The sequence below is a fragment of the Phalacrocorax carbo genome, chromosome 7 (genome assembly GCF_963921805.1).
Source record: "Phalacrocorax carbo chromosome 7, bPhaCar2.1, whole genome shotgun sequence".
Lineage (NCBI taxonomy): Eukaryota > Metazoa > Chordata > Aves > Suliformes > Phalacrocoracidae > Phalacrocorax > Phalacrocorax carbo.
Genome location: NC_087519.1, coordinates 44,196,445 through 44,210,877, shown reverse-complemented (window position 1 = coordinate 44,210,877; position 14,433 = coordinate 44,196,445). Strand labels below are relative to the sequence as shown.

Here is a 14,433-nt window from a genome sequence, read left to right as displayed (position 1 = left end):
AAATCAGCCTCTAGCAGAGTGTGGATTAGAAAAGTCACTCTTTCCCAGAGGAAAATATTGCATATGAGTTTAGTGTAACAGCTTCCTGCTCCCTGATTTAGATCATAAGACATTAAAATACAGTAAATATCTATAACCGAGACAACATTAAAAAGGCTCTGCTCCACAAATGAAACATCTGCGTCTTCATGGCTGATCATCTTAATTGCTTTGGTTAATTACTACTCATCAAAAAAGATATGAAAGTGGGACAGAATGAGATATCAAGGGGTACATCTTCTGCATTTGTTCAGATTGGTCTGTGTGGTAAGAGGCCACATCTCATATGGTTCCTGACAGGAGCCATTCATGCCAAATACAATTACTCAACCTTACAAATCAACTGTTTAAACTGCTCTCTTGCGGCAGGAACCCATAGTGTTTCACTCCACCACCAATTATACATCTAACTTAAAAATCACTGTAAGAACAGAGGCTAAAGAGAAGGTAATGGCCTATTTTTGGTAATTCTTTATCCTTTTCCACAGACAAAAAAGAATGGTAACACGTTCTGTGGCTATGTTGTACAGAAGCCCAAAATATCCTACTGTTTGTCAGAAGTGTTGGTAGAAGTGAATCACTTCTTTTAGTGTGCCGACAATCATATAATCAACTTGTGTTAAAAAGAAAAGTTCAAGTGTTAAGGGATCAGACAGGTGAAGCAGCTCTAAATCATGTGGTAAAGGCTAGCCTTTAAAACAGAGCGGTCCTTCTGAAAGTTACTAAGTTGGGAACATCTGTAAACACAGTGGGGGCACTTCTCAGTGCTTTGCCACTGTCCTTCAGTCTTCCATAAAATAGACAACTCTGAGATTAAATGAAAATTTAAGATGTTCTCTCTCACAATGGATTTTCTGCCTTTTTCCACTTATATGAAGATCCCAATTATAGTCAGCAGCATTTTTTAAAAAGCAGGTATTCTTTTGTAAATAAGCAAACCCTTTGATCAAATGAAATATTTGCACTTTGCCTTTTAGCCATGTTGGGGTGAGCTGGAGAAGACCAGTTGCAGCATACACATCAGTCTATTGAGTTTTTTTTAATATCAATGATTTTACATTTAGCAAAATTCCTGTAGACAGACAATACTCACCCTCCACACCCACAGTGTGGTTTTCAGGATGAGAAAAACAAATATTTATATTCTACATGTTTTATCTTTCTCTCTCTCTGCTTACATATATAAATATCTATTGTTGTTGTTTTGAAAAGAAAAAAAAAAACCCCAACGGAAAGCATTATTACTAGCGGAAAAGAAAGAAGAAAATAAAAAGTAAGAAGAAAGAAAATAAATAAAGAAAGAATTATGGGAAAACTGAATGAACTGTGAAGTTTGATAACATTTGTGTATTAGAACAAATGCTTTCTTATCAGCTCTAGAATTATGCCTGTGGGAGATAGCAGAGCTCTGAAGGTTATTGCAAAGTGAGAGATTAAAGATGGTCTGCCCTCCTCTCAACAGGTATTTGGTAGTTCCCCTTTCCTTCGGATTGTACTGCCATAATCTGGCCCTGGGGAGGAGGAATAAAAGGAAGCATTCATGGTCTTCACTTGTGTATTCTCAGTTGTACTGAAATTACGTACATGCATAAAATAATGTTAGTCATATCTGACTCCTCCTAATGGCATACATACACACACAGGCCCTGCTCCCCTCACCCCATTCTCTAAAGTAAATAACTACATGTAAACACATTTTGAGGCAACAAAACCAGCAATGCTCAAATCTATACTACCTCCCAGGTTGCTGAAACCCTTCAAGTCAGATACTAGTGAAGGCAGAAAACCTGTTTCATGGAAGGACCCTCCATTATATTGACCTGAGAGAAGCAAAGCTCTGGACCCCTCAGTCTGGGACCCAGAAACTTGCCACCTATTAAAGAGCAGTCCTGAAGGTATTCATGCTATGCACTGCTTTTATTTCATATTGTTGGACAATGAGGGAAAATAGAAATGTTCAGGGGGAGTTTGTCTCCCATATATGTTTAATATATTTTGGGACCGGGCAAGATTAGACCAGGCAGACAAAATTGCATGAGACCATAACAGCACCCAGATTTATTTTGCTGTATCAGTCCTTTTCTTTTTTAGGTATCCCCAATAAAGACAAAAGCTAAAAAGCAAAGCTATAATGTGGGATATATCAGCCTTTGAATATAACATAAACTTAGAAGTTACCTTCTTACATGCTGTGACAGAGCTTCCCAAACTGCTTGCCGAACTGTCTGTGCTGCTGCCTTGGTGCTCTGGGACTTCATGCATCAGTGGAGATTCAAAGCTGCTGAAGAACAAAAAAGAAACAGACCCCCAAAAACCTTTCCAGTGACTCAACTACATAGATAACTCAAATGATACCAAAATACAGTTCATTAAAGAGATGTAACTTAGATTACAAGAAGCTGTCTATACTCTCCTTGCTGGCGTTACTAGTCTATTTATTACCTTAATTTTCCCTTTTTGGAAGACTCTCCTGAGCTACATACTTTGGATATAAAATAGCAGACCAATGTCTTTTAAAGACTAGAGGATAGCATATAGCTACCTATAACGACATCTCACTGTCTTGAATGACACTGTAAATAGTGGTACTAGGTTGTTTACATAAGTGGCCATCTTGGAGCAGCAAATTAAATACTTAATGCACTAATTCAGCTTGGTGGAGAAAAGCAATGTTTGCTGCATTTTTACCTGCCTGGATAGAAGTAAAGGGGTAGTGATTAAAAAGTAAAAAACACAAGAGGAATGGTTGAATTCTGTAATCTAGGTGGAACAGCTTTGATAGATTGTAGGTTTAAAGCAAAGGGAAGTCATGCACATACTCTGTTTTGTGAGTCAATTTTACACAACAGAACTAATTTACTTTGTGACTGTGCAGATGTGAAATACAAAGCCATGAAAACAAGCTCCCCCAGGCAAGTTATTTGCATGCACAGCTGGTACCACCCCTCACACTTTTCTTTTGGAATAGTTCAGGCCAGTCTTGTAAGATCTCCCTCCATATAATAATGAAATTGTCACAAGCTTAGTGAAGCTTCTCTCTCTGGACATGATGTGATCACAGTTAAAGACCTCAAAGTGCTAAAGGGCTATTTCTCCAGAAATGTACTAGGGAAAGAGTGTCTGACACAACCAAGTTCTGCTTCCCAATTTGGGTCTTTAAAGTGCTTTTAATTTATTGCAATTCATCTATGAGAAGATGTGGAACATGTGATAAACCGTAAGAAGTGATCAGGTTAACATGGCTTAACTAATAACCTTTCACCAGTTCTAACAGGATAACAGACCATGTGCAATTTCCTGGTATGCTCAATTAAAAACTAAAATGCATTTTCATAAGTCACCTTCACTGGAGCTTAAGCCAATATGTTAAGAGAAGGCTACTTTCACTTTTTGTCCAAATCCACAGGCAAACATCAGTGAGACTACCTTTCTCTCAAGGGTTCATTTGTGTACATTTTACTTGATACTGCATAGGGCCAGTTATGAATATATCCACTCCCATTGATAAGTAACTTTGTCAATAAGAATTTGGTGATGTGTGTGGTGTTATTCTGTAATTATTACAAAAAAAAAGTGTCTGTATGTGCTGGAATTAGAAGAGTGAATGAAAAACATACAACTAACTCAGCACTTATTAATTGCTAACAGGGGGAGAGCTTCATGAATTGCATGGGAGGATTGAACACAGACGCACAAGTGAGACCCGTAGGTTAACTGACTTCACTTGAAAAGTGTTATTCTGCTTAATACTCTCTAAGATACCACCATCATTTGTATCTAGGAGACTTTTGTCTGTTTACAAAATTCCACTCGATTGCTCAGATTATATAGATAAACGGTAACTTTTCTGGGCAGTAATTTCACATTTGACAAAGCAAAATAGCATTTTATAGGCCTTATATTGAGTTCTTTAACAGAGTGAGGGACATTAAATATATGAAGTAATTGTGGTTTTATATCTTCATTAAAAATAAGAACCTCATATTCAGAGGGTCAAATATTGTATAAGTACCCTCCTTGATAAGTCCACATTTAGGTGCAGCCTCTGTACTAGGTGCAACTCAGTACTCCCAGCAGAAGCTCTGACATGCAGGTTGATGTACAAGGCCCATTGTTTTTTCCTGCTCTTCACTGAGAGGAAGACTGGGTGGCTTTGCCACTGCTTTGCCCTACAGGGAACTGATATGCTGATAATGACTATTTGCTCTTACACTGTGTGCAGGGAACTGAAATTCCAGTGTATAAAGTGTTAGTGAGTCTAAAAGCAATAAAGATGATAGTGTGGGGGCTAACTGAAGGCCTTTGGGGACCTTAATTAAACAGTTCAAATGGAATAGTACATTAAAGCATTGCTGGAAAATATAGTTGAAGAGTCATGTTCCGGAGTATTAACAAATTTGTGCTATCTCTGGATGATACTCCACTAAGGGGTAGCACACTACATGTTCCATATAGAAGTAAAGCTGTCTTCCTAGTCATGTGGAAAGCAAAAAGAGCAAAAATCTTCTTAATCCTTTTAAATCTGTGTTCTTTCCAAAATAAACCCACTTTTCATTTGTAAATATAGAAAAGCTTGTTAAAAGTATGTGATGAGTGAAATAAATGTAGAATGCCATGAAATGTTTTGAATGAGGAAAGGTTCCATCTCAGAATGAAGTTCAGACAGGCAACAACAACTGCCTTTGGTGTTACTGAAACCTGGTAAACCTGAATTCTCATCAGCTGTCCCAATCCTCAGAGCTGTAGTTCATGTCCAGCTGATTATTCAGAGCACAGGTAAAATCAACAACTGTGTTTCATAGGATGAAGGACAATGCATTTGTAAGTATCTCTAACACTTTCAGAGCTTCTTTTTGTTTAGGGTTCATGTTTCTGTGCTGTAATTGTAGAGCAGAACCCTTATTCTCATGCTGCATTGCAGTTCAACTCTAATGTTGTGCTAGCGATATGAACTCCAGGCTCCCACTGTTTGCAAAAAAGTTTATGCAGTCAGGGTTCACATCACCGAAAAATGCAATAATTTTAACAAAGAAATGTTAAATTATAAGAGCTACATTTGGGAAAAGTTTTAGAATCCACAGACTTCTCCTCAGTGGGTTTATGGGTATGCAATTTCTAAAAGAAGTACAGAGAAACACACACCCTCGCTCCTTGGCCACCACTCATGGCCAGCTACATGAACGCTTCTAGGTATCATGCAAAGTAGTTACGTAGCAGTATATACTAGCCGATGGAAAAATGAGCACCTGGCCGAGCTTCTTCAGGTTGGGCATCCAATGTCACAAACCTGAGCCTTCCATAACTCAGGGAGGTGCAGTGTATAAGGTTCTTCTGTCTAAATACCTTCAGATTCACGGGTCTTTCTTTCAACATGGAACATGGGTTTGGCTTTTCAACATTTCTTTTTCAATTATCTCATCTTTCAGTTAGATCAAAGTCTCCTTTTCTCTATCTTTAGCCTGTGGGCACCCTTTCTAAGCTTTAATTTTCAATACGTATGTGATTTCTTAAGAAATCCTCCTCAGGCCATATACCTCTGCCACCTTCACTCTGTAGCGAAGCCAGTAAGATAAAGCTACTTTTCATTAGCTCCCCAGGTAAAAACTATTCTGTCTTTGAGAAGCAGCCTGCTCTCATTAGATCCTCAGCAGCAGGAAGCTGAAAGAAACTGCTGCAGAGATGTAGCCATCTCATCACCAAATGATAGCACTGCATTCTTGTACTGTATTTGTTACTTCACATTAAGAGTTTACACACGCTACTAGTCTTTCAAGACATCTGGCACAGATTGGAGTCTTTCTGCGACAAGATAAAGCAAGCTCTTGAAGGTTTCAGGTCCTAATTCTCACCTTTGCTTGGCTCCACTTGTTTATTATGTGATGGAGAATGTTCATCTGACTTAGATGTGCTCATCTGATTTAGAGCTATCACAGAAGGCCACAGGCATTACAAGGAATCTCTGTTAAAGGATGGGTCATTTGGGGATTTTTCCTTTGGTGTGAGAGATCCTAATTTACAATTCAGCTTTTGAAACTAAAGCTGAGAACCTGGACCTATGACCCAGTGTTAAGAAGTATGCCATTTTCACTTTAATATTTCCATTAACAGAAGAGTCTCCATAGCCACTTATTTGCCACCTGGTACTGTGCTACTGATTCATGAATTACGACTGATACTTCTTTCCTACAAAGCTAAATGCTCTCAAAAAGAATGCAAACAAATTTCTTGGAAATTAGAGGACTGTACTAAATAGCTATGAGGTTTTATGGCACTAACTGTAATAACGATCCATCTTTTCTTATTGACCAAAAAGAAAAGCAATTGCTTCTATTTTCCTACATTGAATAATTAAAAAATACAGACCTTGATGACTCAAGACTTAATCAAAAAACCACAGCTGCTCCTAAAAATAATTATCTTCTTTGCAGATGTGGCAGATGGTGCTACATCAACTAAGAAGAGGTAATTTAAAGAATTCCCCAGGTTATCACTAAAGAAAATTAATCTTGTGAAACAATATCAGAAACTTCAATTTCCTACCATCCTGAACAAGCATAACCAACTTCCAAAACCTTGCTGTTCAATAATTGTTCCTAAGGAGCAACTTCAATAAATAGTGCCCATTATATATATGTTTTTTAACAAATCCTAATATAGCCTAGTGCTTTTCATCTTTTCATTATGATTCCTAATCTCAGCATTTTGAACATACAGAACATACTGATCCATGAAAAAGATAATCTTGATGAAGAAAGTGAACTGACTGAACACAGTGAGGTTTCCCAGTAGAATTAACTCCAAGCTATAGTCGGCTACATTTCTAATGTTTTGCTAATATTTGTACTGAATACCATGAACAACAAAAAAATTAATTAATATAATTTTGAAATAGAAATATAAGACAAGTGAAAGCATGGCAAAATACTTTAGCATATTTTAGCTTTAGTACCTTTACACTTGCAAATAAACCCAAAAGCTACTCAATAACTGAGGAAGGCAGCTAGCATAATCCAGACCCTACACAAGCAGCAGTTTTTAAAGGCATGCAGCATTCAAACAGCATCCCTTAACTTCAAACCCTTTTGAAGTGGATGGACTAGTCACACTCTTTCCTCATGCTACCTTTCAGTTTTTACAGTTTAAAATTTATCTTTACATAAAAACAGGTCAACAAAGTCACTAGCAGTAAAATCTTTAGATGTAACACTGTCAAAGTTACTATTTTAATCCATAGAATTGGGTTTTATTCAGTCTGGACCATGTGTATACTTCAATCAGAGCACAGATGGTTAGTCAAACAGACTATAAATACCTCAAACAAATGTCTTTCTGATTTTGTTATGGATTTGGAACCCATGTGCAGAATATAATCACTAGCAATATCAGGGTCTGATCTTGTTAAGGTATTCATAGACTTGTTTCAGTCTCCCTTGGCTGCTGTTGACTTCACTGGGAATTGAAAATACTGAATACTTCCATCATTATCAGACCTGAGTGTCTATGCAGCCTAACAGGTACAGGACTGGGTTACTAGTTTTACAGATCAGCACAATGAAAAGAGCAAAAGTTTAAGTGGTTTATATTCAGATTGCTCATTTTATAATGTCTATTGGGTAACCTTGATTTACATTTCATTTTTATCAGTGATATAGATGCAAAAAGGCCAGGTCTTTAGCTACATGCTAATGAAAAACAGGAGCAGAGAAAAGATAACCATACCACAGTACACCACACAATAAAAATCCTTTTCCTTCCATGTTCACAGAGCCCTGAATGTCCTTTATTCTGCTCCAAATTAAAAAAAAGGCAAACAAATCAGGAAGGCTCTGCAAGTATTAGCAATGATCAGCCTTCTTTCAAATCACGATTTTAAAATATTATAAAAGAACAGCCAAGTTTTACTGAAGAATAAATGTAAACCAAACTAAATTTTATATGATCTACTTAGAAATATGTCTGCCTTCCTTTATTTACTGATCGAATTCTTAAAGGAAAAATAACAAGGTTTTATGTAGAAGTCTGACAAACTTCACATTCAGTAGTGATGGCAGGGTCTTCTCAGATTAAGAAGGTGACAATTGAATCAAAGAGCTGGCAATCAGGAGCTCAATGACAAATGACTGGGTTAGAGTTGTTTTTTTTTTTTGATGGTTAACTTTATTTCAGTAGTCTACTCACAGAGAGAAAACGCAATAGAAACTGGGCTTTTGCATACAGGTAATAGGCATCCTGCCTTTTTCCCCCACCTATCCCTGGATTTGACACGACTTTAGGACAATTCCCGGTAGACCTGTGTTCTGCTGGTAGAAGGGCAACTTACTAAGGAAACCTCCTGGAAAGGACAGGCTTGGACCTTAGTCAGAAGAGACTACAGAAAAAGCACAAGGAACGCCATGAGATCTCTTCCTGGTAGGGTGCATAAGGCAATGAAAGAAAATGCCTAGAATGATATGTTTTAACATATTGGTAACAATAATTTTTGCAGAGTTCCTGATTTGAAGGATTTTTAGAACGTATAAAAGAAGCTCTGGATCAACAACTAGGGACCAGACAAGGTCTGATGAGGAAGAAGGACTGAACCTAGGAAAGATTAAGCAACAGACCCTTAAATTCAGGGAAGGCTAAAGGATTGCACCTTATGGAGATGGACTGAAAGAGAGCCAAAACTGCTTTTCTGCTCTAAAAGCAAGGAATCTATACTCAGCTCTGCAGTGCCAGCTAGGTGGGAAACTAAGGCACTGTTGAGGGTTTGACTGCAGGAAAGGTAAGAGATCTTGTTAAAGGAAAGATTCTTCAAACTAATTAGTCTGTATGTACGTAACTTAAGTGGGCAGTGCTGATCAGGAAGATTATTTTAGAGAGATATAGACTGAATTCACTATATCCAGGCACATCCAGGACTACAGAAACAACATAATAGGGCAGTTCCACTTCCTCTACAGCAAAGCAATAGGCTTGCTGCTATTTAAGCCTACTAAGTCAGCAAGAAGCAATATAAAATCAGAAATATTCTTAAAAAGATGTCCCACAAAAAATTCCTATTTACTTAGCATATGTAGGTATACTGTAAAACAGCACTTGTCCTTGTGCTGTAGAGAGGACTTGTTTTTCCTATCAGACAAGAATGTTCATGACTGTGTATTTATTAAGCAACTTATATTATTACTGCACATTTGATGGCAATGCCTATTCTTAATATAGATTATGTTGTTAGTACAGCACAGTGTAATACCCCAAGCGTGTGATGTTGTCTGATCTTACTTTTAAAGATAATGGGAAAAAACACTGTGACACAGCTGGAATCTGGTGAAATTTGCTCCAAATGAAATACATAACAAATGTGCAAGCAGCTCCCACAGATTTCGCCTAGAAATGGAAATTCTCAGCATTCTTCAAGATGAAGTCAAAGATGTTGCAAATTAAGCTTTCATGCCAGAAACCACCGGGTAATTTTTAAAAGTCTGTTTTAAACGTTTCGTGTATCTAACAACTTATGTTCTCTGACTGCTCCTCTCATCCTTTTGCTATGCACAAACTGTCAAGTGGGCATTTCAGGACAAACAGCGGAACACAACATAGGAGGAAAACGGTGATTTCATATGGAGGATGTTAATCTTGGCTTAACTCATTAAGTATTTTTTGGCATCTTGTTTATATTATACAGCCAAACTTCACAGTCAAGCTTCTCAGCCAGCTTTTGCCATCAACCCATGCAATGCATTTCTGATTCTGAGTATTAGAGCAACAAGAGTCAAATACTGACAAAACAGGCATCAAAGCACAGCACATACAATCAATATTTCACTGACAACTTTTCTTAAGGAACCTTTTAAAGATCTCAAATCTACTCTATGAAAGCTTTTCATTAATTAAATTAAAGACAGATACTAAGTATTTCTGAAAGGAAGAGAAATGTGACAGATGTTTGTAACTTAAAAGTAAATTGCATATGTCATGAATTTATTTGAACAGAAAATGGTAATAGCTAATCAAAACTTGCTGGCTGTTCCAGTGTTTTCCTTTTTTGATTACAAATCACATAGACTGTAAAAGTTTAACTGAAATGTGGTAGGTACTCAGAATTACGTGTGTGATAGGAAGGTGAACATCGCTTTCATGTTTTGAATGGCCTGTTTTTAATGTTCAGAAGACTTTCTGAAATTCTTTGCACCAGCTCTCCTCAGAAATAACAAATCTGGCTTTGGAAAACTGAGATTAACAAAAGGCTGACTTGTCTCCAGATATTTAAGGGAGAAGCTTGGGAAATTCCTGCTGTTGCAGAATCACTTTCAGCTACTTTAGAAAAGGTAAAGGGCAAAGCTGTTAGTGAAAAGGGACTGGTGATACTAGATAACCAAATTTTTAAACACAGAATCTGAATTATGGAACAACTTGAGGTCTTGGTAAAAAAGAAGTATATGTATGACCAGCCAAGAGGCCATAATATCATGCTGCAGAGTGTTCTTTATTACAAATCATGAGCTCCTAGAATTGACTTCAGCATAGTGTAGTTGAAGATGCAGTCTTCCATATCACAGAAGTTAATGTTTCTGAATACTAAACGAAATTACAATAAAATATTTATTCCAAATGCCTGAAGACTCCCCAGCCACCAGTAAGCCATATAACTAATCAGTAAAACATGACAACCTCTTTTTTCTTTTCCTTTTTTTTCTTTTTTTTTTTTTTTTGAGGGGCATTTCTGAGATGCAAGTCAGAGTAGAGGGATGAAGAATAGGGTGAGGTGATCCTATTATCAGGAATCTGTGTGGCATACAACTAGCTGAATTGAGGGTATGCCAAGCCTCTTACAACACAGGTACAGTGCTACTGCAGAATGATCCTTCCTACCTCAAATAACCGTGCTAGCCTGTGTGGTTGTTCTAAATAATGAAGGTCTTTTAAGGTCAGATTACCCTCATCCTCAAAATAATGGTGGCTTGCAGATATTTTGGTAAGCCAACAAAGATGTTTTGATCTTCAGTTTGGTAGAACAGAACCCACCTGCTTGAATTCCTCCCTTCTGCCTACCCCCGAGAGAAACAAGACTTTGCTGCTGTGAGCAAAGCTGGAAGCTTTGGTTGATATTCTTCCATGGAGAGTGCCCTTCTGCCTCAGTTCTCAGAAATAACATTACCCAATTGTAAGACCATTTCTACAGCTCTAAAAATTAAGGCAATTCATAGTCTATTGTCATTCATTTCCTTGGATAGGCAGCTTCACCAACACATCTATATATTCAAAAAACACTTCGTCAAAACTACTCTATGTAGGTGTGATGTTGGTCCCTACAAAACTCAATTTGATTATGGTAAATATTTTACTTTAACAGCATCTAAAGTACTTTCAAAAGTACCTATCTAGTAGGTATATTATTTCTTCAACTCCATTCTGGTTTCCAGCCCTTTTTATTTGAAAGAAAGCCAAATTGGTTTAAATACCTACGAAATCTTTCAAAATGTTGTTTAGGATTATAATAATGTTTAGAAACCAATATGTTTTTACCTTAAGTAATGATACCAGAAAAGTAAAACAGTAGTCTAAAAATAAGTGTCATCTAAAATATTTACAGAAATTTCCTATTCTCTCTAATCCAGTATTGTTTCTATGACCGCCTGCAGTTATATTCATAAACTATGTAGTTAAAATGTCAGGGTACATTCTGAAGTTATTTTAATGCCAAAGAATACATTCTGTCATTGCTTATTCACAACAAATCTTATTTTAACACAATTTACATGCCTGAAATATTCCTGAACAATTCTGATTTGCTACTAATATCCCAAAGGAACACAAGTCTTATAAATTTTGATGCTAAGTTAATACATCAATAAATAGCGATCTATGATAGCTTATAGAAAACAAGGCCTCAAAATCCGTTTGTTTAAAAGCATGAGTTTTTTAATAAAGTATAACATTGTCAGAGATGTGAACAAAATGAAGTTGCTCCTAATATGAGAAAACATGTTTTTGTATAATTATATCAAGATACTACATTCTTTTTGGTTTAGCTTGCTTGAATTTGTGAAACTTTTTTTTCACGGACAGTAATGTGATTTACAGGATTGAGTGGTAGGTATAAAGGCAACATTCTCTGTTTTTTTCTAGCTTATACCAGCATAAGGAGAACGTGAGATTTCAGTCCAAGAAATTATGATTGAGGTTTTTTTGGCAAGATGAACCCTTCTTCTTTCCATTCCCTAAATCTACTGCCTTTCTAACTATATATAAAGAACATAGGAGATTACCTCTGAGAGTCTGAAGGTGAATCAGATCAATGAGTTATTAATTAATCTGATTTTTTTACTTGGTGGTACGATATAGATAAACTGCAGAGCTTCTTCAGCCACTGCTTCCTAATGGACTTCAGAGTAACTATGAAACTGTTGCGATAACTGGGCTTGAAATACTTGACTTGTTCTCACTGGGATGCACAAGGTCCAGCAGGATTATCTGCACCACTGACTGAGCTCAGGTTAAGCTCTCAGATAACCTTATCATCACTTGTAGTGTGCTTATGTGAGTACTTGCTAATTTAGTATTCTTGCATTTACACCTAATGCAAAAGTATAGACCAGACTATGTGTAGACATGGGTTTTCAGTTACCCACTCAGAAATCAAGAGGAGATTTGGTTGCAGAGAATCTGAGGGAGATTAAATTGCTCTTTGAGGCTACTTGCTCTTTTTCATGCTCAGTTCTTGCAGATAGAAGTGTTTCTAGTAGTTAGTTGAGATACAGTCAAGTTCACTTTCCACACAGTCTAGGAATGATCCTACAATAACTTCAGTGAAGCTGACCACGTAGTTGGATTGTATATGATGGACATAAAAATTGACCGTCTGTATTACAACCATTAGCTTGTCCAGGCTTCTTTTTTAAAAATAAAAATAATATGGCAGCATGAAATTTTTGTATTTTGTAATGCATCTAAAACGGCCAAATGATAATAACTCACAATACAAAGGAAGCTGAAGGTGCTTACTATCTCTGGGACAGGGAGGTTACCCTGCTTCAGCAAAGCCCAGCAGCAGCCATGCTCTTCCTATTAACTTCATTAAGACAAAGGTTGCCTCTTGTTTCATGTCTTTGTGTGTGTTTAAGTTTTACTCTGATCAGCACTGCAAAGTCTAAGTTATTTTGGTTCAAAGGAACAAAAAAGAGGTATGCACTTTGTCGTGGTTTGAGCCCAGCTGCAACTAAGCTCCAAATAGCAACTAAGCCTGACCCAGCCACTCGCCCACTCCCCCCTGGTGGGATGGGAGAGAGAATTGGAAGAGTAAAAGTGAGAAAACCAGTGGGTGGAGATAAAGACAGTTTAATAGGTAAAGAAAAAGCCATGTATGCAAGCAAAGCAAAACAAGGAATTCAATCACTACTGCCTATGGGCTGGCAGGTGTTCAGCCATCTCCAGGAAAGCAGGGCTCCATCATGCTTAGTGATTATTTGGGAAGACAAATGCCATCTCTAAATGTCCCTCCTTTCCATCTCCCCCCAGATTTAATTGCTGAGCATGACATCATATGGTGTGGAATATCCCTTTGTTCAGTTGGGGTCAGCTGTCCTGGCTGCGTCCCCTCCCAGCTCCTTGTGCACCCCCAGCCCACTCGCTGGTGGGGTGGGGTGAGAGGTAGAAAAGGCCGTGACTCTGTGTAAGCCCTGCTCAGCCGGATAGAAAACATCCCTGTGTTATCAACATTATTTTTGGGAAAAATCCAAAATATAGCCCCATACTAGCTACTGTGAAGAGAATTAACTCTACTCCTGCCAAAACCAGCACACACTTAAATCCAGCTTTTGCAAAATTATCGTTTCATTAGTGGGGGAATCACTGTAACAACTTCAGCTGGAGAAAGATACAGTATAATATAGAGAGGTCTAGTTCTGTGTGTTGAAAAGTAATCCATGCCAAAGTAAACCTGGTTCTATGGCGTCTTTTTTGTTGCTTTTAATTACTGGATTTGTATGATTATTTGCATTTGTTTTATTTGTTTATGGTCCATCTCTGTTTTTTTCAGTAGTTACTCAATAATTTTTCTAATACACAATACCTTAAAAGCTATGCCTTCTGAATCAGAAAAATCATCTGTTGCACTCAGCAAGTATGTCCTTACCTATGACTTAATTTTAATTGTATGAAATAAAAATCTGTTACTGATGGTAGTACCCAAAGACACCTCTCTCTCATACTCAGATGCACTGTTCCATAATGTACAGTATTGATTTTCCATAATCTTAGAAATATGGCTGTACTTTTAAAAGTATGAAAACTTTGTGTTTGGTAACTCTACTAACATTAAATTACATCATGCAAACCACTGATACAGTTCATATATGCTACTTACTCTTAAGAATATGGATAATGTGACTATTAGATGTCATTGAATTTATGGCA

At 37.2% G+C, this 14,433-nt stretch overlaps 1 protein-coding gene across 4 annotated transcripts in view; it reads right to left on the bottom strand.

Annotated features, from left to right (window-relative positions):
- The window catches only part of SPHKAP (SPHK1 interactor, AKAP domain containing), a 75,660-nt gene that overhangs the window by 52,273 nt on the left and 8,954 nt on the right, over nucleotides 1–14,433 (bottom strand). For 3 of the 4 annotated variants that reach the window (XM_064457733.1, XM_064457735.1, XM_064457736.1), the window contains exon 2: nucleotides 2,218–2,317. In XM_064457733.1, the coding sequence (XP_064313803.1) occupies nucleotides 2,218–2,317 (100 nt within the window). Of the gene's footprint in view, nucleotides 1–2,217; nucleotides 2,321–14,433 lie in introns of all 4 variants that reach the window. The other variant, XM_064457734.1, reaches the window with a different exon arrangement.